Source organism: Panthera onca, chromosome A2 (assembly GCF_046562875.1).
Source record: "Panthera onca isolate mPanOnc1 chromosome A2, mPanOnc1 haplotype 2, whole genome shotgun sequence".
Lineage (NCBI taxonomy): Eukaryota > Metazoa > Chordata > Mammalia > Carnivora > Felidae > Panthera > Panthera onca.
The window spans coordinates 138,565,605-138,593,146 of NC_138340.1; the positions used below are offsets into that span (position 1 = coordinate 138,565,605).

A 27,542-nucleotide genomic window follows, 5' to 3' on the forward strand; every position below is an offset into this window, starting at 1 on the left:
GTGGTGGCTCCTCCCTACACATACTGTGTTCAGTGGACTCGTTGTGGTTAATATTGAAAAAAAATGTCTGAGTGCTCACACTTAGTTATAAAATTGCTTTTACATTTCCATTTTAAATTGTGCTGTGTTTCTTGGATTTGTACCTGAACCTACTCTGAAATTTTAAACTAGATTCAGTGGAGTTTATTTTAAAGAAATAGAGGAAAATTTGTGAAGCTATTTTATGGAAGGGATACCAGATGAATGAAATTAAGTTTGCTTGAGTATATATATTTTTCCTGCACGTCCTCCATCTTAATCATTCCTAAAGGCCGTAGTTTCTCTTGTGAGCAGCACATACCGTTATGTAGCCCTATTGATGTTGGAAGGTGACTTCTATCCAGAGACTTTATCTATTTTGGTGGTTCTTTCCTCTGTTTCTTCATTTTGTTAGGATCCTAGGTATAACCTACCACATTTCCTCGCATCATATACCCTCACTGGAGATCCTTCCGGAGAAGTAGTAATTGATACTCTTATCAGATCTCCTAATTCACTTAGAAAGTATAATTGCAAATATGTCGTGTCTCAATGACTGACAGTCTGTTGGGTCCACTGAAGCACAGAGGATTAACAAAGGAGAGAAGTAGCTGACTGAGACTCAGTGAGTAGGATGAGTACCATGTTGCCTTAAATGTAGAGGCCAGATAAGTGTTCTCTCCCCCTCTACCCATTCTTTGTCAGAGTGTATTTTATGCTTCCGCTCATCTGGCCTGCCCACTCGTCCCCAAACATGCTTCCAAATCTAGATGGTGGTCACATATATAACCAGGTGGTACATAAATAAATAAAAAATCTAACTATGAACTTAAGATCGGTGCAGTTTGTTGTATATAGAGTATATCTAAATGTATCTTGCTATACATAAATTATGTATGCTGAATGTAAGTTATACTTCTAAGAGCGAAGCATTAGTGGGGAAGTATGTATTATCTTCCAAGACATGCATCTCTTTTCAAATATTATATTCATCAAAAATAAGTTAATTACCATGCAGCTTCCTTAGACAATGGATTATATTAGGAATTTGTTACTATGATAGGAAGAAAAATATTAGAAAATTCTTGTGGGATGTATCCTACAGATGATTGCAGAAAAGTATTTTAGTCATTTATAAGAATCCTTTCCAGAAGGTTTTAATTTAAAGTTTATGTGTGGTCCCATAGCAGTACTATATTTTATAACATGGAAAAGTGTCTAATAAGCACTAGTGTTTTTTTAGCCTTCCTTTTACAAACTGTCAAACGACTAAAGAGATAATGAATGAATAATAAGGATTGATTTAGACATTTATTGAGGCATGTGTGGCCTCAGGAACTTGGAGAAGTCAATGGCAGAGGTAAGATTTTCTCACCCTAGGCTCCAGTGATAGTTCTAATCCAGAGACCTTTCCCTTATTTCTACTTTATGCTTAATCTCATTAGAGTCTTGAGCTTTCACTGCAAAATGACACCATAATGATGTTCAGAATACAAAGAGTAAGGGATACAGTTTCTGAACTCCTATTAATTCTCAGCTATTCCAGAGTTTCCAAATTAATAAACACATATACATTATGAGACTCATGAACTTTTGTTATTCTAAATTGTTCTTTTTCTTTTTTATCAAGAACCATAGTGCCTTCTCTATATTCTCATGTTGAAGTCTAGAGTCCAAACTATTGCATATTAAATGGTAGACCATTGTGTTTGAATCCCTAAAGCTTACAGGTACCAAAAGAAAGGAAATGAGCTAAACTTCAATTATATTTTGTTGGTTAAGGGGAAAAATTACATTTCTTCTTTATATTTCAAATTAGATTTTGTCCTAATGGGTGCCATTATTAAATTTTAAACAAGCATAAGAGGTGATCTACCTTAAAATATCCAAAAAAAAGTATCCAGTTTGTGGTTAATCAAGCCTTCTAATTTCTCCTTCTAACACTCTCTCACCTTCTGGATATTGACTATTCATTTTAGCTTTTCACCAAAAGACTAACAGTGAGGAGAAGGCAAATAGAAGGCATACTAGTCAATTAAAAAATCAATCACTTTGACATTTTGGTGAATAATAAGATAATTTAATTAATTTGTTAATAGACATTTAAAATCATTTATATGATCAAATACTGTTAAATACCTGCTTGGCCATAATTAACTGCTTGAGTTTAGTGTCTATTTCTAATTATATTGCCAGTTGGAATTTGTATATGGTTGCCATAGAGGCAACTCATAGTTTAGTTATTACCAGTGAAGGAGAAAGGGCTAATTTACATAACTGATGGAAAACAACTAGATTTGGTCTGAAGTTTTTCAACCTTGCCAATATTGTGGCCAGGTAATGTTTCATTTTGGGGAGCTATCTTGAGCACGGTAGAATGTTTAGCAGCATCCCTGGCCTCTATCCATTACATTTCGGAAGCATACCCTCTCTAAGCTGTGACAACCAAAAATGTCTCCAGACATTGCCAAATGTCCCCTAGGGGACAAAATTGACCCCAGTTGAGAACCACTGATATATACCAATAACAGGCCTACTTTTCTACTTTCCACTTATAAATCTAGTAAATCTGTAGTGGATTTACTCCAAGTATGAATAGGTTAGAGGTAATCCTTCAACGTTGAATGTTGAAGACTCACTCTTATCTTTTTTCATCCTTGTATTTTTAATTATTTCTGTAGTCGGTAATACTGTGACAGCTCTTTATTCTTCTCATTAATTTGCCATCTTTCCTGCCTAATGTAATTATAATCAGAAATATGCATTCAATTATAGAAAACATGATTCTTAATGAAACATAAAAAAGTCATATAACATACCTAGACTGTTATTTCATTTTGATTTACCCATAAATAGCATAATGTTTTGCTGTTAGGAAGAAGGATTTAGAAAGTAATAAACTGTTATTATGGCTGGAATATGTCATGCTTTGGAATTAATAAAATATATTTATGTTCTAAGGAAATTAAAACACATATGGGGAAATATTTCTTTTAATATCTCTTTCCAAATCAAAAATTTTTGACATGGATAACAATACAGCATCCACAGAAATTGATTTGTATAAATGATCTATGGGCTCATACACATTTTGCCCCCAAAGTGTTGTGCCAGAATAGAGCCATAAATAAAATCTACAGAAAGGCCATAGAGCAGAAGTGTAGGAGACTACATTTCAAGGATCCATTTGTTAGAAACAGCTTTCATTTTAAAATAAATTACAATTAATAAAGGGAAAATACCAACGAAAGAAAAAATTTCAGCTTTTGAAAAGGATTTGTCCAGTATTTAGCTATAGATTTAAAACTGACATTTGCTGCCTTATTGAAAAAATTAATTAGTGATCTATATGCTGAACTATTAAATGATGTGTAAATGACTCCAGTTACAGCATTTGGAAATGCTTTATAATTTTCCCATCTATATTTGCACTTATTCTCGACACAAAGGCTACAAAACAGCTCATGCAATAATTGTCTAATATTTTAGCAAATACCCATAATAAAAGAACAGAAGAGCATTTATCAGTGACTACTTAAAATGCCTTTGTTCATTTCCAAAGTTGTAATACCTATTAAATACTCATTTTAGTGATTTTTAGTTACCTTGCCTACCCCAGGACACCAGAAAAAAGTGATTCAGTTTTCCAACAATAGAGCCTGTGTGGTAGTAAAAGACTCCCAACTAGCAACTGTTTAATAATGTTTCTGCTATGCTCTTTGTTCTTACAAATATGTCATGTACTGTAGGAGATACAATAGCAGCAGAGGTAGGGACAATGCAATATTTATAGAACTTTTATTATATGCCAGACACGATGCTAAGCACTTTACCTTTTTATGTTATTTAATGTTTTCCACAACCTTAAATGCAGGTGACAATTGCCCCAGCCTTTGACAGATGGAGAACATAAGACTTTAAAACATACAGGGTACATGGGTGTCTCAGTTGGTTAAGCATCTGACTTCGGCTCAAGTCATGATCTCATGGCTTGTGAGTTCAAGCCCCACGTAGGGCTCTGTGCTGAAAGCCTGGAGCCTGCTTCAGACTCTCTCTCTCTCTCTCTCTCTCTCTCTCTCTCTCTCTCTCTGCCCCTCCCCCACTCATGCTCTGTCTCTCAAAAATAAACATTAAAAAAAAGTTTAAATAAATAAAACATACGTAATTAGTAGCAAAGGTGGTGTTTGAATACAGGTCTGACAGACTTCAAACTGATCCCCTTAATCATTACTCTGGAATGTAGAATCTGAAACTTTTATTATACTTATAATCTAATTAACCTCTTTAGGAAACTCATTTGGCCAGAATGTAACCTGTTAAAATTTAGTTAGCTAAAATTTGTTTTCATGGTCATGTACAATGATAATTTTTATGATGTTCTAGAATCACTGCAAAATTCTGAGGTCTTCATAATCTCTATTTTGATGAGAAATGTTATGGAATCAGAATCTTCCCTTCCATAGAGTATCTATTGGAAACATTTTAGAGCTAACACCTAATACTTTACCAGACACCATATATATCCTAGTATCAGTATCAGTCTGTCTTTATTGGTTCCGGTATATAAATCAGGTCTAATATTTTACATATTGGAATTAGTCAGACTCCTATTATTTCTACTAATTGCTAAAATGCTTTCCAATTCATAGGCTTTTATATACATATATATATATATATATATATATATATATATATATATGTATAATGCTTGATTACACATTAAAGCAGTTAACAGTTAATCATTTTTACTATTTGACACAACTCACTATTTTATTGTTTCTATTTAAAACATCCACAATACATTTTTGCAGCACTTAAAAAGCCCTTTGTCCACATAAACTTTATCCTAGTGAGAAGAATGTATTGTGGAGCTGACAATTTGACAATACTTCAATGATACATTCACCAGTGTGAAAGGACCTTACTTTCATACTCTTACTTACACAAACCTCACACAAACAGATAAGATTCTATAAGTGATTTTTATTATCTACCTCACCCCACTCCTTCTAAGAGAAAAATTAAGTCTTAGGCTATTTTATATTTTTATATTCATTTATAAAGTTATGTATTTATATTTATATTAATTAATTTATATATTTATGTTTAATTTTAAGGGTTTTCTATTTTGGTGATATGTCTCAAAGGTATTAAGAACAGGCCCTTCAAGGGTCAGTTTCCACCTTCAGTGATTTGTCATGATAGCTCTCTGCCTTATTTAATGAGTGAAAATTAATAGGTTCCTGAATCCGTGAATAAATACTACATTTAGTACTCACACATGTAGAAGAGAATGTCTTAATCGTAAATGTTAGAGTTTTCTCTTGTGCTATGAACAGGATGAAAGTCCCTTTTGTCCGTCAAAAGTATTTTATAGAGCAAATTTTGCATCTTGGCAAATTATGTCAGGCCATTTTCCTAACCTAGTGGTTAAAAGCCATAGGGGCACCTGGCTGGCTCAGTCAGTAGAGCATGTGACTCTTGATCTCAGGGTCATGAGTTCAAGCCCTGTGCTGAGCATGGAGCCTACTTTAAAAAAAATCATAAGTTATAAGCCATGGACTCCAAGGCTTATGACCATAATTGCTATCAGGGAAGCCTGGGTTTCAGTCCCACCTCTGCTTCTAACTAGCCTAATTTGCTGTATCTCCTAATGCAAAGCATATAAGCTCTCTAAACCTCAGTGTCCTTATTTTTAAGAATAAAACTAGGGGCGCCTGGGTGGCGCAGTCGGTTAAGCGTCCGACTTCAGCCAGGTCACGATCTCACGGTCCATGAGTTCGAGCCCCGCGTCAGGCTCTGGGCTGATGGCTCAGAGCCTGGAGCCTGTTTCTGATTCTGTGTCTCCCTCTCTCTCTGCCCCTCCCCCGTTCATGCTATGTCTCTCTCTGTCCCAAAAATAAATAAAAAACGTTGAAAAAAAAAATTTAAAAAAAAAAAAAAAAAAAAAAGAATAAAACTAGTAACGGAACCTATCTTATAGAATAGTTCAAAGTATTCAACTAGATGACAAATGCAAAGTTTTACCACAAGCCTCGTACATGATTAAGTACTCAGTCAGCATTGAATTAGCATCTTCATCATGATCGTGACTAGCATCATCATCATCATGAAAACTCTTTTTGTTCAGAAGCACCTCTAGGACTTACCTGCAGTTATATAGAGAAGGAGAAGAAGAAGAAAGAGAATAGCGAAAGAAGTAGAAGCCAATAATAGCAAGGATGCTGGAATTTGAAAGGAATCAGGACAGGAAGAACTGTTTGGGAAGTAGAAAGGAGAATGAGTTACCTGGGCCGATCCACACAGTTGTATTCCAGACATTCATGAGTCCTAGGCACCTTTGCCTTCATGGACCCCTTCTTTCATGAAAAAAATACTTAAAATTATATTTTTCAACTGTGTTGGTATACTCACATGAATACATACATGCACACTTTGAAGAGTTGTTTTTTCTTCTAATTAGACAGGATATTAAAATATTTTCTTGGGCTCCTAAAATTAGCACTATGTGCTGTAGGCTTGGTTCCCATTATGCATAATAGAGAAGTTGGCCCCACTTTCCTTCTTCACTCTAAAAGATGTATAGCAGAGGCATCCATAGCCTTATCAATGACCCGGGCTGTAGGCATTCTTTCAAGTTAAATGCTCTTGACTTAAACTTAGCCCTTTGCAGGTGTTTTAGGTTCTGTGCAGGGACTGAGAACACCTTTACCAGGATTCTTCAAGAGCCTATGTAGCAGCAAGGGGAGCGAAATGTTATTTCTATGAGCCGTTCGCACACACCCAGACATTTTTACTGCAGTAGCCCCCTCAGTGGCCAGTAAGCATTCACATACATCCTAGGCTTGGGAGTTTTTATTTAGCATTCAGCTTTTTAAAAAAGCAAGTGAAGATGGAGAGGGCTGTGTTCTTTAGTTCATGATCTGTTTGAGTGCTTATATAAATTATCTTTCTGAGTTGGTGAAAAAGAGCTATGTTAAACACTCACCTCATGAGTTAATATAACTTATGGTCAGATAAATTACCACTTAAATAAAAACTTTTGCTCAGCACATCTGTTCTCCATGTTTCATTCTCCAAGTCACATCTGCTTCCTTTGCAAGAAGAAACAAACTTCTATTATCATTAGTGCAGCCGCACCAATACAGTGTGGAAGAGAATGAGATCTTGGCTTCAGCATCCAGAAGTTTCTCTGAGTACAATCTTCTGTATATGTACACTCATTTTTGTTTGAAGTTAACGAATTAGTCTTCTGATTTCAAAACTTCACAGGGAAACAGAAAAGAACGCTGGCAGGTCTTTAAATAAAATATTCTGTTAGAGTAACCAGATTTCAAATGTGACATTTGAAACTTTGAAGGAAGCTGTGGCTAAAAGCGAAGCAGATAAATGGGGTTTCTTTTTTGATAACTCCGAATCCTAATACCCACTTCTTCGTGGGCTTTCATTGCTCCAAAGGGCCCCTTGAGCTTTTATCTGTTTCTCCATTTCTTCCCCATTTCTGAAGTCCAAACTAACTCTAGCAAAGGTACACAGCAAGATAGTGAGGATGGTGGCAAGAGAGGGGAGAGAGCTTGGGTCCTGGATTAGGCATTTAATAGGTTCTTCTGTCCCTACCAAACCAAGCCTGGAATATGAATTACATTAAAAAAAAAAAAATTGGCCCCATCAAACAACAGAGTTTGGCTACGTATAAGACAACTTAAGGGCACCAGGGTGGCTCAGTCAGCTAAGCGTCTGACTCTTGATTTCGGCTCGGGTCATGATCTCAGGGTCGTCGTGGGATGGGGCCCGTGTTGGTCTCCACTCTGGGCATGGATCCTGCTTGAGATTCTCTTTCTCCCTCTTCTTCTCTCAGAAAGTGGTTATAAGTTGTAGGTAATGGTGGTCCTGGAAACATGGGGAAAACTAATAATATGTCACTTGGACTCTTTATACTGTCCTCATTAGTCAAAGCCATTGATGTGCTTTCTCTCATCAAGCTATAACAAATTGTTTTTTGTTCAAAGAAAGGTTGGCCCAAAGGCTTAATTAGGTAATGCAAACAAAATTTCTACATGCGTCTGACCAACTGTAACATTTCCTTCAGTAGGTATGTGTTGTAGGAACAAGAATGAGGGATGGGGTATTCCTTGCAGACAGTTTCACCGATTGCAGAACTACAAGTTAGTTTGACATATGTTCCCTGAAGGCAGAATTAGGACACTCTACAGCCTGACATATTTAACTTCTTTGGAAAATGATGCTAATTTGTCTTTTTTTTTCCTTTTTCATCCACATCCTTTTTTTAGGCAGGACTAATGAGTTTAAAACATTGAACATGACCTCATTCTTCAAAGCAGACCAGGTCTCTCCACCCCAGTGGCCCCCCATCTCTTTAGGATCTCATTCTTCAGCAATGTGGGGCAGACTTTCACTGACATTCCTGGGTTTTTACCTCGTCCAACCACCCCCTCCCCTGACCCAAATGCTTGAGAATGATTTTTCCAGACCTCATAGGTTATTTTAAAGTTAAATTACTGATAAAGTTAAAGGACCCAGATTTCAAAGGTTTAAGAAACACCAAGGAAGGGAAAATTTTTCTTTGAAGTGGAGTAACTTCTCTTAAATACTTTGATCAAAATATTATTTGTGCTGTCTGAATTTGATTCACAGCTCACCACTTACGTGTTGGAGAACTTGGACCAGTTTCTCATCTGTCAGGTAGGGATATAATACTACTGATCCCATAGAGTGGTTTTAAGGAAAAACTGAGTTAATATAATTAGAATTTGGAATAATGCTGGTGCTACAGACAGAGCTCAATATACAAGTTTGCCAAACACAAATAGACAAATAAAATGTCTTCAGGTTGGTATAAGAGGAAAGTTTAAAATAGGCTTTTTAAAAAACTGAGGTCTAATAAACTGAATTGGAGATTTTTAAATTCCTTATATTTAAGTTTAGATTTAATAAGATATAAAAACATGAAGGGCTTTGCAGAGCAACCACCTGTGCTAAATTATACAATAAATTTTATGATAAATATAATAAAATGAAACTTCCAGAATTCAATGTAAAATTTGTCCTGAACGTGTTTTAAAATTGATAGTTGCACAACTAATTTTGTATGCCATCATATTGGCAGTCTCATAGACCGAGAACTAGAGAGTTACTTCACAAAAAGAGGAGAAGTATTTCTTTGCCAAATGCTGGGACATCCTTCACAGATATTATCTGGTGGATTACTTTAAAGGTGAGAAGATCAGTGTTCCTGCGCCATTTTTATGATGAGCAGCCAAGGACAAAGATGTAGGATACCTAAATGTCATCAGACGGAAGGTATAACTCTGATGTGATTTAATTTTTTAGTGTGTATAATTTTTTTTAAAAAGCACTGTCACTTTTGAAAGCCATCACTTCCAATGACAATAAACGTATTCACACCTGATAATAATCTAAATGAGAAAATATGTCCCATCATGTAAATTCATATCATAATTTCAACCCAAACTGCGAAACTCTCCCTGACTTGTTTAAAATCACAGTTTGCTCCAAATGCTAATACATCTTCACAGATGAGAGATTTGTCACTTTTGAGATTATTTAAAATGCGTAGTATCTAACATTTTTTTAGGCCTCACTGTGTGCCAGGTCCTATTCTAATTGCTTTACATTCGTTAGCTCTGTTCTCAGCACAATGTAAAACACTGACAAGACAGATACTTTGATAATGCCCGATGATTTCACAGATGGAGAGATGCCCACAGGCACAATTACAAGTAGCAGAGCCCGTTTTGGAACCCAGGCAGCCTGGTCCCAGAGCTTTGCAACCTACGAGCAATGGGTTTTGCTACTCATAAGCTCTGCTGTTAGCCTCTATATTCCAGTCCAAAACTAGATTGCTGAAATAAGTATATGGTTTCCAAAAGACTTTGGCCTCAAAAGTTAATTTGTAGGTTATTGTTTAGAACTCGTCATTTTTTTTTCTTTAGAAGCAAATTTACAAGTGAGGCTAGGTTACAGGGGACCTCCAAAAATTCTCTTAATGTATGATATTTAATACAGCGAGAAGGGTCCTGAGGACAGGGACAATTATGCTGGATTTTGTGTGGATGAAGGGCTCCATGGCCCAGGCCATTAATGGGGAAGATTCTAGTAGAGGAGAATATGAGTAGCTGGTCTGTCTCTAGCGGAAGGATGGACCAATAGCTCTGTGGGCAGCAGGTATATTCATTTCAAGGTTATTCGTGAATCTTGCATTTCAACGTTGCGCTAAACTTCAGAGTTGGGGAGATCTTAAATATCCAACCCCTCATCCTGCATAAGAATAAACTTCAGGGGCACCTGGGTGGCTTGGTTGGTAAGCGTCCGACTTCAGCTCAGGTCACGATCTCGCGGTCGGTGGGTTCGAGCCCCGCGTCGGGCTCTGTGCTGACAGCTCAGAGCCTAGAGCCTGTTTCAGATTCTGTGTCTCCCTCTCTCTGTGACCCTCCCCCGTTCATGCTCTGTCTCTCTCTGTCTCAAAAATAAATAAACGTTAAAAAAAATTTTTTTTTAATTAAAAAAAAAAAAGAATAAACTTCAATAACTTGCCAACATCCATCCTTAATAATTTACCAAGTTTCATTGCCAGTGAGTGGCAGAGTAAGGATGAAAACCTATGGGCTGGTTATCAAACCTTCTGGCAGTTAGTCGTTGTACCTCATGTAAAAGAATTATTGGAATCCAGACCTAGACATGTTTCCCGAGTTGTTGAGCCAGCTCCATATCCTTAAGTCTCCAATGCAAAATTTCTCTTCCTACATGTATTAAATGAACCATCAATTGCAAATTTGCTGACCACTCTGCTTGACTAAAGAGATCTCTATTTCTTCTTCAGAATATGTAGTCAGTTATTCCATACCCCTATTTGTTAAGTCTTAGTAGCATCCTCTTCATGTAACAAAATATAAAAACTGTAAGTAAAAAAGTTTTTATTAAAAAAGACATTATATTTAGAGGTAGTTATAAATTGTCATTTAAAAAACAATCCTTTTTGAGTGATGTCTCCAAAGATGGGACTTACTTTGGTAATCTGCAGATCTTCAATAGCCAATCAACATATACATTTGTCTACGTCAGTGCTGGCACTGAATGAAAAAAATGATTCATGCAAAGCCCCCAAAATAGCATGCACTGCCTAGGACTCTCTGGCATCCTCTTTCCCATGCTAAGTCCATCTGTGATCACGCTAACCCCTCGGCCTGGCCCACAGCCCTCCTTGCCAACTGGCCACATGCTGCTGATGAACAGCCTCTCACCCCTTTCATAACCAGAGCACAAATATTAGATGAATTTCCTTTGAACCTGGCTTCCTCTTGGCTCTTAATATAGTCTGGCTCTTTACAAGAAACACTCTGGGTTCTGGGAGCCACAGATTCCCTTACTAATCACTATTTTTTTTCTGGATAAGCAAATACCAAAAGAATTCTTACACATCTCCAAGGTATTTGATACGTGTATCATGATTGGAAACGGTGTCCCATTTCTTAAACATTTAATTAGAATCTGTCACTGCAATATGTGCAATATTAGCTATCTAGCCCTTAGAAGGAGTACTAAGGTTTCTCTGTATAACAATAATAATATTGATAATAATAAACCACAGTCATTTTTATTCGATGCTTTTTCTGAGAATCTATTTCCTCAGTCACCTTCATGTGTAACTGACCAGACAATAGCCAATCCATATTTAACTCAACTTAATGAAATAATATGCATTCCATGTTAAGAGGAAGCGTCTGAAAGATTATATTCTTTTTAACACCATTATCCAGTAAGAACACTTTTAACCATAATAATAATAATTTCCAGCTGTCCCAAATCCTAAAAGTAAAGCACCAACCCCCCAAATATATTTTGTTATTGAGACATGTGTAAACAATTATGAATATCTAAACCATACTGGCTCTGATTTTCAGACTCTCCAAAACTGTAGGGGGGAAAAATGCTTCTAATAAGTATGTTGATAGACATATCCTACTTCAAAAGTTGCTTTTGCAGATGCACAGAATAAAGATTTCACTTTTTATTGGGTATAATAACAAATGCTATAAAGTTTAAATTTCACATTAAAAATAGAGGAAAAGACATTGCTGCAATTCATCTTTCTAATTTGTAAAAGATTCTTCAAAACTGCCCCAAAGATCCAAGAGTAGAGAGTGATGATCTCTTTTCAGCGAGATCCCGCTTCTTGAGAGATCAGAGAGGCCTCTGACTTGATCAAAAGTTTGTGTGTGTTTTTCACTTTTTGTTTTGTTGTATTTTGCTTTTTCAAAAACAAAGTACATGGATTCATTATGCCAAGGAAACATCTGAAGTAACATCCATGTTTAAATCTTAAAATGTTTAAGCTTAAATATATTTTTACATAAAACTACTTCTTATTTTTATTTTTTACCAGAAGAAGCACTCACAGCATCATTCAAATCCTTTATTTATTTATTTATTTATTTATTTATTTATTTATTTATTTTCATTTGAGAGGGTGCGAAGGGAAAGAGAGAGAGAGAGAGAGAGAGAGAGTGAGTGAATCTTAAGCAGGCTCCATGCTCAACCCCACGATCCTGGGAGGCAAAATCAAGAGTCTGGCGTTCAACCAGCTGAGCCACCCAAGCACCCCAAATCCTATTTTAAATAGAGTGGATTCCTCTACCCATTGGCACAGTATTGTTCAAAATAGTGAAATCATTGTGGATATATTTATTATGACACTATAGTTGTCCTAGGGCTTACTCTCTGTCTCTCTGCTACCTCTTTGCCTCTCTCTCTCTCTCTCTCTCTCTCTCTCTCTCTCTCACACACACACACACACACACACACACACGCGCACACACACACACACACACACACGCACGCACACACAGTTTCTCCAGGCCAAAACGTAGATCTTTGATCACTTCTCTTAGCACAATGCCTAGAAGATTCTTAATTAATATTTACAAAATTAAGTGACACTTCCAAGCTAGATACAAAATTAAATATATGTTCTATTTTTAAAGCTATTATGCTCTAGATCATATGAATAAGACTCTTTCAAAAATGTTAAAAAGCCTCGTTACATTGGCAGCATCATTGTATAATGATGGCATCATTCCTGTCCTGAAGTTTACCAAATAATTCAGTATCTAAATTCTTCATGTTTTAGTAGAAAGAAAGCGTCCTTGTTAGCCTCAGACTTTCACAAACTCAGCAGCAAGAGAGGTATGAGGGCATTGAGAGAGAAGAGCTGACCTTTGGAGCTTGTATTCCTTGTGAGGAAAGGCTACCTCCTTCCCTCTGCTCCCAAGAGGTGAAGGAAGAGGAGTCCCCAGTTTCTCTCTCTGAGATAATCACCTGTGACATTTGGACATGACTTTAAGAAGGAGAGAAAGATGCTTGATTACCTGTTTGGATGTCTGCTTAGTTTGCAGGGCTTGTAGAATGGCCTTCTACTACCAGAGAGGGAGAAAATCTCTCTGAGATACTGCCATTGGTGAAGGCCAGAGCCTCTAGAATCCAAACAATAAAATGTCGAAGAAACTAGGTTCAGAAGGCCTAGTAGGGACCCAGCATGGGGCAAAAAATGTTCCTGAGACTATAAGTATGTCAGGATACACTGGAAAAGGTAGCTGAGACCCTCGAGTCTCCAGACAGCTCCTTCATCATCAGGGCTTATTTGAGGAGACCCCCATCTACATCAAAGGTAAACAATGAGCTAGATCAACAGTGATGACCACTGAAAAGGAGATCTCTTTTCCCCTCTCCTTCGTCCTATCACAAATCAAGAGGCGTGAGTTTAGGGAGACTGTGAGAGAGTAGGGCCCACCCACTACCTCCAACTTTCCAATATTAGGTTTCTATTGCTGTATGATGAATTAGCACAGATTTAGCAGCTTAAAACAATACCCATTAGCTAGTTCACAGTTTGGTAATTCAGAATGCCAGGGAGAGTATGACTTGGTTCTCTGCACAGGGGCTCAAAGATGAAATCAAGGGATTGGTCAGGCTGAATTTCTATCTGGGGGCTCTGGGGAAGCATAGGTTTCCAAGCTCATTCAGACTGTCACAGAATGCAGTTCCTTGTGGCTGTAGGACTGATGTTTCCATTTCCTTGCTAAGGGTCAGCCAAGGGCTGCTATCTGTCCCCAGAGGCTGCACACATTCCTTGCCATGTGGTTCCTTCTGTCTCCTGAGCCAGCAATGGAAGAATCTCCCACACCTTGAATCACTCTCAGGTTTTGTCTCTCTGTCTTTCCTAGACCTGCATTTAATTTCCCTAATTTAAGGTCAACTGATTTTGGACATTAATGACATCTGCAAAATCCCTCCATAGTAACACCTAGAGTAGTGTTTGTTTAACGTTTTTTTAAAACATTTTTAATGTTTATTTTTGAGAGAGAGACAGAGCGTGAGTGGAGGAGGGGCAGAGAGAGAGGAGACACAGAATCTGAAGCAGCTCCAGGCTCTAAGCTGTCAGCACAGAGCCCGACTCTGGGCTTGAACTCACGAACCATGAGATCATGACCTGAGCGAAAGTGGGATACTTAACCGACTGAGCCATCCGGGTGCCCCTAGAGTAGTGTTTGAATAAGTAGAGGAAATGTATATACGCCAGAGGATGGGAATTGTAAGAGCAATCTTAGAATTAAATCTATCACTCTCTCTACACGTCATAAACTGTAGAGGCTACAAATCACTTTCCTGAGGAAAGCTGTGGATCCAATATGAAATTAAAATTTTAGTGAATAAACCCAAGTCTTTATAATGAAAATGAGACTTTTTATAACTGGCAATAACTAAAGTGTAATGATATAGGGCTTTAATATCATTAAGGGAGTCAGGCCCATTAAGAAAAAGGGTAGTTCAGTCAATGGAGTGTGAGAGTAGTAGTTAATGCAAAAAATAAAATTACTACTTATTTGTAACTTCCAAGTTGAGGCTCTTCAATCAGAGCTATTATGCGTGATTGGAATAAGCTCGTGCCATAGAGTGGTCTATCATAATAAATGCCCATATGCCACATACTGTTCTTGGCACATCTTATCACTTAATGTACATGATAACCATAAATAATAGACACTATCATCACAGCAAACAGGGGAGGACCTGGGACTTAAATTCATGTCTATCTGGTTTTAAAGCTCATGGTTTTAATTCTTATGCAATAAGCCACTCTTAAACTACTAAGTTACTTTTACCCCAGATGACAAATGAGGAAACCTGCTTAACCATAAAGTAAAATGCCTGTTATCAGAGCTTTGGGTATCTTTCATAATCAAATCATGTTCTGCCCCCCAATAAATTCCAGTAAGCCTAATATGCAGAGTATGATTAGGATTCCAAGTGTCTGTTAGTTCTTTTTCCAAGATTAGCAGTTTCACTGCATTTTGTTTACATTCCTTTGTTTGCTTTTTACTTAAATGAAATAATTTCAGAGACCTGGGACAGACCTCACTGACCACTTATTTGGGTTGCAAACACAAATCCTTCCAGAGGTGGGTAAAATATCTGATAGAATTAGGCCAAAAGTGAGGCAATAGGAAGTGGCATGGACTGTGGCAAATGGAAGACATATGCCTTGTTAAAAGTGAGGAGTAGCCGTGCAGCTCAAGATGATTGTTGCCTTTTTGGAATTCTGGCTTAGTAGCGTCAGATCTTCTGAGTCTTCAAAAGCCATCAAATGTATGGATTTTAATGGGATACCTCCCAAATTTTATATACTGGTAATAATTTTTAAAAAGGAACCAATCTTCTGTCAGCCAAACAAATAAATAAAATTTTTGTGATCAGATTCAACTCACAGTCCATTAGTTTGTGTGTATTCTGATGTCACCCAATTCAGTCATATTATAAATGATAAACTTAATTGGTGAGGGAGGTCGGAAGGATGAAAGCTGAGAAGAAAGGTTAAATGGTTAGAACAATTTATATTACTTGTGTTAAAAACCCAACTTGATGTGGATTTTAAAATAAAGGGGATTTGCTAACTGGTGTAACTGAAAAATTGAGATTTTTTTTTTACTTTAGTTGGAGTTTGATTTAGTACTTAAATGATGTCCTTTGTTTCCTCTCCATCTCACTGCTGTGCATTCTAGTTGTTGCTTTTCTCTCAGACTCCACCTGGGAGCCTTTGGGCAGTGTGGGTCCTCTTCCATGTCTGCACTTGGCTGTGGCCATACTAGACTTTATATCCTCAGATCACATTCCTAGGAGTTCTTGAAAAATCTGCACAAATCTCATCTCTGATCAGATTTTCTGCCCTATTATTTACTTTTTATTGAATTAAGCCAGTCTATCTCTACAGCTGGTAAGAGGTCAATCTTCCAAAGCTCATAGCTAGCTATGGACAAGAATCAATCACCAAAAGAAATTAGGAATAGTCTTTCCAGAGAAGATGGATGCTAGGAAGCAAAGAACAGATTCCAAATAAGGTTCATCTTCTTCTGTGAATACTTCTTCCAGGTCCTAGGACTTTAAATCTAAGATGGCTACGAAATGCCTACCTCCAGTCTGAATCCTCATCATGGATTCCATCCACTCCTCTAGTTATATATGAACCACTTTTACTTAGATAATTCTCTGTCACATTCAACATATTTAATGTCAAATTCATTATTTCTTCCCCCCTCGCAACTTCCTACAATCTTCCATCCATTAGTCAAGGATCTTGAGTGCAAGAAATTGAAATCAACTCTGGCTAACCTAAGCAGGAAATGGACTTACTCAAAACATATCTGGTAACTTACAGAATTGAGCTATTGAGGGAAGACTAAAGAACCAGAAAATAGGAATCAAAGGAAGTTGAAGAAGCCACAGACAATATCACACCATGAGAAACATCTGGTCTGGATGCCACTCCTGGCCCCATTCCTCCTGCTGCCTCTGGACACACTCTCTGTTCCAGATACTCCCTCTTCCAGAAGCTACAGGCTGCTGCTTCTGCCACTGCTTCCTTCCAATAAATGAATTCAAAACTGTCCCTTCTTATTTATATCATTTGCTCCAAAATCAAAGTCTTGGGGTGGGATACGCAGTTGGACAATTTAGGTCATATGTCCATGTTCAGTTTGTCAAATAGATGGAACAGGAGTATCTGCTTTTCATTGTAGAAGATTCCCGATAATCAAGAAAACATTGAGTAATAAGTGGTGAAAAAAATGACAAATGTCTCCAATTCTTGTATTTTATTGAACCTCACAATAGGAAGACAGCTACCAATTCAATATAAGTGTGTTCTACCTATAACTCTCCAAAGACAAAATTAAAATGGCCCCCTCCAAAGGCAATACATTTCCCTTTAAAGTGTCCAAAGCATAGACCCATTGACCACTTGGTGGCAAAATTAAAGAACTCAGGCACCACAAGCTTGGGTGGACCAAATGACTTTTTAAAACCTTACTAGTCTATACATTTTAAATAAATGAAAAATTACAAGGATATCCCAGTCTGTGTTACTGCTAAATGCTGTGCTCTTACTTTCACTGTTGGTGTCTTTACAAATACCGAAGAGCAAAAGTTCAGGACATTACAAGTCTGATCTGAAGGGCATAAAACCCTGTGATCCCTCCCTCTTCCACATGACATATGGCCTGCCCTACTTCTGGCTACATGGTCCAGGGTTTAAAGGAGCTGTGAGACAAAGCAGATCTGCAGGATTAGACCCACAGCTTGCCATCCAACTCCTGTCCAGTCTATTACACCTCTTTAGGTCACTTTGACCTAGATCTGAGTTTCTTTATGTGTCACTGATTGCTTGTGCACATTGTAGGGGCTTTTGATACCCTCTCCCATTTTTCCAGGGCTCACTGCCCTTGCTACCCTCAGCCACCTTCACTTCACTTTCACTCCTCCCCTGTCACTACTTTTCTTTACACTAGTGATTCTCAAACTTGAATGTATGTTGAAATGTCCTGGAAGCCTTGTGAAAGCACAGGTTGCTGGCTCCAGCCCCTTGCTGACTCAGGAGGACCTGAGGTGGGCCGGGAATTTGCATGTCTAACCAGTTTCCTGGTGATGCGAATCCCCCGCTTCTGGTCTGCACTTTGAGAACCATCACTTGTTACCATCCCTGAGTTTATGCCTTTTCTTTCTCAGTAGTATCTGCTTTGAGGATTATGTAGCCCAGGTGCACACTTTCCAACACTGTTCTGTAGTCCATGTATTTGCATGATAGGAAAGCTTGTTTCTTTACTTTTCAAAAAACTCTATTGCTGTGTGAGAAAAAAACAGATTTCTAGGTAATGTCACCAGGGAGATAATTTCCCAGGAAACAAAATAAATCCTTTCTATGGTGCTTCCCATAGCGTGATTTTCTTTCTTCTTTCCTTCCTCCCTTCCTTCCTTCCTTCCTTCCTTCCTTCCTTCCTTCTTTCTTTCTTCTGATTTTCAATCCTATATTGATCATTCTGTATTCTCTATGGCACAAATGTGTTTTTATTCCTTTTCTTAATACTTACTAACCTTTCCTGTAAGTGATTCTGAACAACAAAGATGCATTTCTGTATTTTTTCTTGAATTATCCAGTATTGTGAAAGGCATTCATGTTTTGTGCATGTAACATATTATATCAGACTGAATATTTCAATAATTATTTTAGGGGTGCCTGGGTGGATCAGTCGGTAAGGGTCCAACTTTGGCTCAGATCATGATCTCACAGTTCCTGAGTTCAAGCTCCATGTTGGGCTCTGTGTTGACAGCTCACAGCCTGGAACCTACTTCAGATTTCCTCCCTGCCTCTCTGCCCCTTGACTGCTCACTCTCTGTCTCTCTCTCTGTCAAAAATAAACAAACATTAAAAATATTATTATTTTGATAATATCAGTTATTATGTATTTTAGTTTTATTTGCCCACGTTAAACATAATTCAGATCTGTGAAAACAAAATGGAACAAAACAAAACAAAAAAGAAAACTTCTCCAAATACCAGATAAAAGACATATCATAAAGAGTAGTATATTTTGGATAAGACTTTATTTGAGGATCCAGTGTTGTTTCTTATTTTGTTCTGTTGATTTTGTCTGTTTTGGTAAAATCGATTTCTAAAAGCAAAATGTTAAAATTTTAAAAATTTGAAACTTCTAAATTGTTCAGTAATGAAAATACAGGCTGTGCTCCTTAATGGACCAGATTTCATGTGTGATGACCCATTACTGTGTGAATATATTCCAATAATTTTATCCTGTTCCTCCTACTCCTCAGTCGTGAAAGAGTGATGATATGTTTAGCAATCATTTGACCAATCTGTACGTCATTAAAAAGTCCTTTTCTTAGAAATTCATTCCCCGACACTCTTAATTTCCTTCTCTTTTCTTCTGTCCCCAATCTCGAGAGCCTTCACCACGGAGTTTATAATACATCCACTGCCTCCGTCTGTCCTCTGTATGATTAACCGCCACTGAGTCTAAGGTTTCTAAATTGTTTTTTCTTTCTGTTTCTCCTTTTATAGTATGTGGTTTGGGAGGAAATAAAATTTTTACAATTCAGAAAAAGTCTTAAAATATTTTAAGATTGGGATTTATAAAGCCCAACATTTCTTTTGATTCTGGCTTTCACTAAAATCATTTGTATTTCATTTGTTTGTTAAACGTCTACATGGTCTCTTCAGAATCAAACCAAACTATGATTTCATGTACTTGTGGCTTTTATAAACTCCACGCTATACAGAGTCATCCAAGTTTTTAGAAACACTCTAATGTATGTAGCTATTTTCACAAATCAACATCCTTCTTATTAAATCAGTTGAGTGTATCTGACTTTGTCACTTTAGAATGCTCATTGAGTAAACACAGTTTACCTACTACCCTTACCAATAGGTCCTCCTTGAGTGAGTGATATTTTTTTAAACCATTAATGCATTCCACCAGAAGACCACATTTTTCAAAATGCTTTTCTTTTTATTAAATAAAATAAAATAAAATTTTTTTTATTAAAAAGATTTTTTAATGTTTATTTATTTTAAAGAAAGAGAGAGAGAGAGAGAGAGAGAGAGAGAGAGAGCTGGGGAGGAGCAGAGAGTGGAAGACACAAAATCTGAAGCAGGCTCCACGCTCTGAGCTGTCAGCACAGAGCCCAACATGGGGCTCTTGAACTCATGAACCGCAAGATCATGACCTGAGCTGAAGTTGGTCGCCCAATCAACTGAGCCACCCAGGCGCCCCTCAAAATGTTATTCAGCTACACACAGGGATTAGGTGTGGCATCAGAAGATCTGGATTTTTGTGCAGTGACATTGAGATGCCACAGTTTAACTTCTCAGGAAATTCCTATGATCCATAAAATGGAGATAATAATATCTGTCCCAACCTATTTCACTGGGTTGTTATTAAGAGTAAAATGACAATGGATATAAAAGGTTATTGAAATTAGAAGGTGTTATCGAAATGAAAGATACTGTATTATATTCATATATTAGGCATATTGATTGATTTTTATTTTTTTTAATTAATTTATTTATTTTGAGAGAGAGCACGAGCAGTAGAGGAGCAGAGAGGTGGGGGAGGCAGAGAATCCCAAGCAGGCTCTGCATTGTCAGTGCAGAGCCCGAAGCAGGGCTCCATCTCACAAGCCATGAGATCATGACCTGACCCAAAATCAAGAGCTAAATACTTAACCAACTGAGCCACCCAGGAGCCCCTATATATTAGGCATATTGATTGATTTTTAATGATTCCATTCATTCTTTGGGGGAGTTTCAGTTAAACATTATATTCTAATATCATACTCTATCAGAGGAAACACTGTTTTCATTGATAACGAACTGAAATAGGAAACCAAATTGGACCAGCCTGTAATTGTAAAACAACTCATGGTGGTGCTCCCTCTGCCCATTCCAAGGAGATGTGTATCTTTGAATTTTAAGAGTGAAAAATTATTTTGGTTCCTTTTATCTGTAGACTAATTCCATGTTTCTGCTTCCTTGTAAAGTTAAGAATCATGTACTAAAAATATATATATACAATAGGCTATGATATTGCCCTAAATGCTACAGGAAATAAATGTAGAAAAAATTTCTTTAATGTAAAAATTCCTAAGTGTTAACAGATCGTGAAAATCAACAACAACTGTTGTGCCGCAGTCCATGATCTGCAAGGAGAGGGCAGATAATTCCACCGAGATGAAAAGAGTGCGTCTGCTGTTTGAGGTGTGGCCACATTTGACTTTCATGTCCTTTGGGGACACGACACATTTTGTGGGAGACTAAAGTTAACGCAGCTGCCTTTGCTAATCAGTCAATATGACCCAGCCTCTCAGGGAGGAAGGCCCAGGCAGCTACACTCGGAGACCCACCAATCTTGCTGTGATTAACAGCAAATATGCTGGTAAAGTCACTCTCTAAGTCTGTCTAGCCCATCAGGCCTAGAAATGTAATTTAGATGATTATCTCAGTGCCCATTAAACCTTGTGACCTATTGCATTTCGTTTGAAGTCGGCCTGCTTACACTTGCTAATAGGAAAAAAAGAAGGATTAACTCAGAGGCCATGAAATCAGAGCACAGCCAGGATGATGATGGCAAAAGAGCATAAGAAACTTTGCTCTGTCCCCATAGGAAAGAGGAAGAACCTTAAGAGTAAAGGGCTGTCAACGGAATGCATTTCTCTATGGAGAAAGGAGTTCTCTGGAATGCAACCAAGAGTGAATCCTTCACCCTCCACTAGTTTCAGCCTGTTTATTTAATATAGGCATCATATTCTAGCAAGGTGAGACATCAGATTCAAGATCATGGGATTGTTGAAAAGAATCACGGCCTAGAGTCTAAATGGGAAACTTAATGCAGATAACAGATGCGTTATCTGCATCCTATAGCTATTTGAGGCAGAGTCTTAACATATCTGGGATCTAATACAGAAGTTAAACAACTTGGGGTGGGTTTTAAGGCATGAAAGAACCTACTGGAACCTACTAGTTTTAGTTTATCTCAAGAGGCTACTGCTTTTAAAGTTGCAAGGGCTGAGTTCAGTTCCTGAGATCCTTGCTCGATTCAGCTTCCCTGTGTGTGCAGAGTACATCATTACTGGCATACTTTTTAGACACCATAATAGCATAAGTATTTATTGCTGGTCAGAGTTTTAATGTGTGGAGAGAGTTGCTAGAATAAAAGCTACTTATCAGCTGACCCCTTTACCAGATGGATATTTAAACTTTCACTTTATGAAAATCTGAAGTGAATTTTTAAAATTTATAGTTCTTAAAATATTAGTGAGAAGACTGTTTCAAACGTAGTCTTCCCCATCCAAACGATCAAAATTCTGGATTCTCTTATCACATTTAATACATGATTTTAATTGACAAAACATGTTCCTATATAATTTTTCAGAAACAAGAGTATTTGTTAAGCTAGACATTTTAATATGACAACTTTACAACCGTCATGGTCATAAGAAAAGGGAAAATTAAACTGAATTTTAAAACCTTAACTAAGTCTTTTATTTTCTAAATTCATGATGACTGATAGCAATTGAAATTGATATCAAATAGAGCATCTTGCAAAATGTTCTGGTGAAACAGCTTTAAAAATTACAAGGTTTGGGGTGCCTGGGTGGCTCGTCATTTAAGCATCAGACTTTGGCTCAGGTCATGATCTCACAGTTTGTGGATTCAAGCCCCTCATCGGGCTCTGTGCTGACAGCTCAGAGCCTGGAGCCTGCTTCGAATTCTGTGTCTCCTCCTCTCTGCCCCTCCCCCACTCACATTCTGTCTCTCACTCTCAAAAAATAAATGAAACATTAAAAAATTTTAAAAAAATAAAATTACAAGGTTTTTTTAAAAAAAATGTGAAATGCAATTGAGATACAGGTCAAAATGCACATATGAATGAATATGTTTACACATTTCAATGCTAAATAGATTTCAGGTCATCATGTTATATAAAATTGTCAAAGAAATTTAACAAGCTGCCTGTAGCTTTCACAAATAAGTTAAACTAGCTTAAATAATATTCCTAAGAAAGTATTAAAATGATTGTAAAATTAAAATAAATGATTAAGTTCTATAAAGAAGGTAATTAGAAAAAAATTAACTTTAATTAAGAAAAAACTTTATTATTTATACTTTTTAAAGTTTTAGTCCTGCTTATTTCCCTTTTTAAAATGTATTTTTTTTTAAATAGAGTTTTTTATTTTATATTAAGAACAGCATGGCATTGAATTAGGTTTAGTTTTATTAGAAGGTAGCAAATAATCAAAACTTCTTTGTTTTCATAAAGCTTTGATAAAATGTTTGATCAAAATATCCTTTTCACTTTTTACATAGCTGCCAGAATTTAAACAATAAAAGATTCACATGAAAATCTGAATTTTAGTTCCTGATGAAGATCTGGCAGTCCCAGGGCTATTTTCCCAGATGACAGCTATTACTGTCACCTGATTTACTCTCCACTGAGTTATAACCTGGTCCATTTATATACCATACCTGTGAGCATTCCAGGTGAGCCTCTGACCCGGGGCAGTTATCAGAAAGGGGCCCATGTGATGACTTCTCATGTAAAACTCTGTAAGGACAGGGGTTCTTGTCTGTTGTGTTCACTGCTGAATCCGGTGCCTGAGTGTGTGCTTAATAAACAATTACTGATTGAAGGAAAAATAGATCCTCCAATAAAAGAGGCTACATAGTGGCCACATGGCAATAATAATAATAATTTTCATAGTATTTTTCATTTAAACAAGAATATCAAATATAAGTAGGGCCCTGAGAAAATTAATGGTTGATCTTCTAAATTCATCGCTTTTATATCCCAATGCCTGACAGAGTGCCTGACACATGATGGACATCCAATAAGTATTTGTTGAATGAATGAATGAGCTCATCCTCCTGTGATGAATGTGTCCAGAGAGGAAGAGTGACAGCCAAAGCCATTCTTTTCACTCTGTTCAGGATAATAGTGCTACAATGTGATTTCTCTAGGACAGTGATAAACTGATTCTGGGTTAATATCCAAGATAGATTCACATTTTTTTCTTACTACATTAAAAGAGTTGTGTTCGAAATTTCTTTTTTCCCCCATTAGGGAGGATTCCACTAAAGCAAATGATTTTATCAGTGTCTGTGGGAATTACCACTTCTTCCGTTGACCCCCATCATAACTTACACTTCTAAATTTTACTCTGACCACCCCTTAGTGACACTGTTGTTTACAGCATCTCTCTCTCCCCAGTCCCATTTCTTCCTTGTCTTGATTATCACTGCCGCCCTGAGAAACACTGTGGCACAAGGTCAATGTCCAGCAAATGTTTGTTGAGTGAATGTATGAATGACACAGAGTATATTCATACAGGAAATACATACCGTTTTCAGAGTGATTAACTTAATGCATCAAAGTTGATGGGATGCCCTACATTCAGGAACATCAGACACATCATCAGAAAATCTACATGTTTGATATTCCCCTATGACTTTAAGCAGGTAGCTGTACCTCTCTGAACCCTGTTTTTATCATTCATGTGGTGTGGGCAACCCTCACAGGCCCCCTTACCGTCAGCCTCATTCTGCTTGGCATTAAAAAGTCTTTTGTGCTTCTCTATATAAATTTACATTTTTTGATTCATTATAAATTTACACACCTACTACCTTAGCAATTACAATTAAATAAACTTTACAGTAATATATATAAAATGCTTGAAACAGAGCCTGGCAAAATAATAAGCACTCAATAAAAATTAACACGTATTATTGTTACTATTATCATTGCAATGTATCAGATACAGTGTGGATTAAAATAGGCACAATCCCTGGCCTCCACCCTGGATGGGTAAAAGTCAGTATCTTATGGATTGAATGTTTGGAGACATATATTTGCAGATTTACAAATAACTATAAATCTAGTGCTTAATTCACAATACTAGGCAAGTATTAAAAACCAAGGATATTTTTCTTTTATCTCACAGTTTTGTCAATTCTCTTAAGACTGAAATACTCCTAGGGGCGCCTGGGTGGCTCAGTCGGTTAAGCGGCCGACTTCAGCTCAGGTCACGATCTCACGGTCCGTGAGTTCGAGCCCCGCGTCGGGCTCTGTGTTGACAGCTTGGAGCCTGAGGCCTGTTTCAGATTCTGTGTCTCCCTCTCTCTGACCCTCCTCCGTTCATGCTCTGTCTCTCTCTGTCTCAAAAATAAGTAAAAACGTTAAAAAAAAAATTAAAAAAAAAAAAAGACTGAAATACTCCTAATGTTTTTTTTCTTATTTTTTTTTTCTCTATTTCAAGGTGTAACTATACTGGAGATTTTTTTCTTCTTTTGCTTTAATATAGTTAATAAGTCTCCTATGAAACTTAAAGATTATAGAAAGCTGCTTTCTCACAAAAAGATATAGTGATATTGGTGTCAATAAAATATTTTTTAAACTTTTTTTAACATTTATTAATTTTTTGAGAGACACAGAGCACAAGCAGGGGGAGGGGCAGAGAGAGGGGGAGACACAGAATCCGAAGCAGGCTTCAGGCTCTGAGCTGTCAGCACAGAGCCCAATGCGGGGCTTGAACTCATGAAACTTGAGATCATGACCTGAGCCGAAGTCAGACACTTAACCGACTGAGCCACCCAGGCGCCCCATGTCAATAAAATATTTTAACAAATATGATATATGTCCTTTCAGAATTTTGATTTATGTGCCTGTCTGTTTAAAATAAAGATAGATAGATGAGAGAGAGAGAGAGAGAGAGAGATTGGTTAGTCTAAATGCCTGAATAGTTTAGGATTTTATACTATGTCTCAGTTTGTTCAAAGCAGGTCCAGAAGAGAATATAATCTATGATAAATTGAGTAAATGCATGTAATCTATTACTCAATATATGGTAAGATCCAGCTGGCTCTAACTATCAGGCTAAGAAGAATCATCTAGATTTATTATTGAAGCATTTACAAGTCTCTAGTGATTAATAACTTTAAACTTTATACAAATGAATATGGGTCTAGATTAAATATAAATATGTATACACACACATAGTCCTATGATTGTCCTTTTTCTTTGTGTGTGTACATATTTTGAATTTCCAACTAGAAACCAATGTCTGTGAGACAGAGATCACTTATGGGGGCAGGGGCCCGAAGGAGCTTTAGATCTCCTTTTATCATTTAGCTCAATGACATGCAATTCTTCAGAGGGGCTTGTAACAACTCACAAAATAGTAGTGTGTTACACGCTGATACTGATTTAATCATCACAGCAGCCTCGTGAAATAGATGTTATCATTCATGCCCCCATTTTATAGTTATGAAAACTGAGGCACAAGGGCAGTTAAGTATCTCGCTGAGATTACATGCAATAGTGGAGCTGGGATTCAAATGCAGTTTGGTTCCAGAATCTTGTGTCCTCAACTACTCTTCCATTCTGCCTTAGCTAAAAGCCATCAGGGTTATTACTGCACCGACATTTTTGTTTTTTGGATTCCAACATGAATATTTCAAGAAAGGTGCAACATTAAAGATCGATTATCTTTAAAATGAAGGCCTGATTTTTAAGTTAAAATATATTTTGAGTTAACGGCTATCATATTTTGGGACTCGTCAGCACAACATAGCTGTTTACCAGCGTAGGAAGAGTGGTAGAGGAAGGCTGAAGCTGGGGTCAGAATGAGCCAACAAAGTGAGACAGAAGCTGGGAAGCCGTGCTTGATAACAATAGATTTGTTGGGCGAGGCAGCTAGACCTTGGGATATGGTGTATCTCCTTTCCGAGAAATGTGGGCAGCAGGGCTACGGGAGGCAGCCAGCTGACTCTTGGTGAGTCGCCTCCTATGAGTCGCCTCCTATTCCAGTAGCTGGGAATGAGTGACACTTGGTGATTTAGGACAGGCAGGTCGAAGCACTTAAAGGACCCTGTCCACAGGGTAGGGTTAAAGTAATAACAGGACGTTTTCACTGAAAGAAACTTTTTAGTGCTCCAAACACTAGCAAAGGTAACAAACAAAAATGAAAAGACAACGAACAAAGCCGACCAAATAACACCGCAAGAAAAGGGAATGTCTAAAAAATATTTCACAGCTGCCACCACTATCTTTCTCGTGGTTTGCTTGTTTTTTTTTTTTTTTCGTTCTTTTTTTTTTTTTAACTGTTTTACAGGGGACCAATAGCTTTTGTAATATCACATTTGGAATATTACCCCTCCCCCCCCAAAAAAAAGAGAACCAGTTGGAATATTACGTTTAGTTTTGGTTTGCTCATTACTAAAAACATAAACCAACTGGATGGAGTTCAGAGAAAAGCAGGAAAAACTGTTAAGAGAATGGAAACCCTGATTTATTTGCCATGATTAAAGGAACCAAATATGTCCAGAAGGAGAGGCAAGGGGCATGACGGCAGTGCACAGATATCCGAGACATGCAACAGCTCCTGGAAGGAGACACATTTTTTTTATCTGCACAACAGCAAGTATATCTTGTCAAGCAGAGTTGGTTTAGAAAGAAAAGATTGCTACTCTGTGCATTTACAGGGCCGGTGGAAAGAACAACTCTGCTGTACCTTATTGTACACTTATTGTACCTTATTGCACCTCATTGTACACTCTTTCAGCAGATATGCTCCCAATTTTGAAA

The 27,542-nt window shown here is 37.3% G+C and overlaps 1 protein-coding gene across 5 annotated transcripts in view; it reads left to right on the plus strand.

Annotated features, from left to right (window-relative positions):
- Window positions 1-27,542, plus strand: part of CPED1 (cadherin like and PC-esterase domain containing 1) — a 268,681-nt gene that overhangs the window by 143,482 nt on the left and 97,657 nt on the right. For 3 of the 5 annotated variants that reach the window (XM_060632979.3, XM_060632976.3, XM_060632978.3), the window contains one exon: window positions 8,674-8,721. The exons of the other annotated variants lie outside the window; for them this stretch is intronic. In XM_060632979.3, the coding sequence (XP_060488962.3) occupies window positions 8,674-8,721 (48 nt within the window). The remainder of the gene's footprint in view (window positions 1-8,673; window positions 8,722-27,542) is intronic. 5 annotated transcript variants of the gene reach the window in all.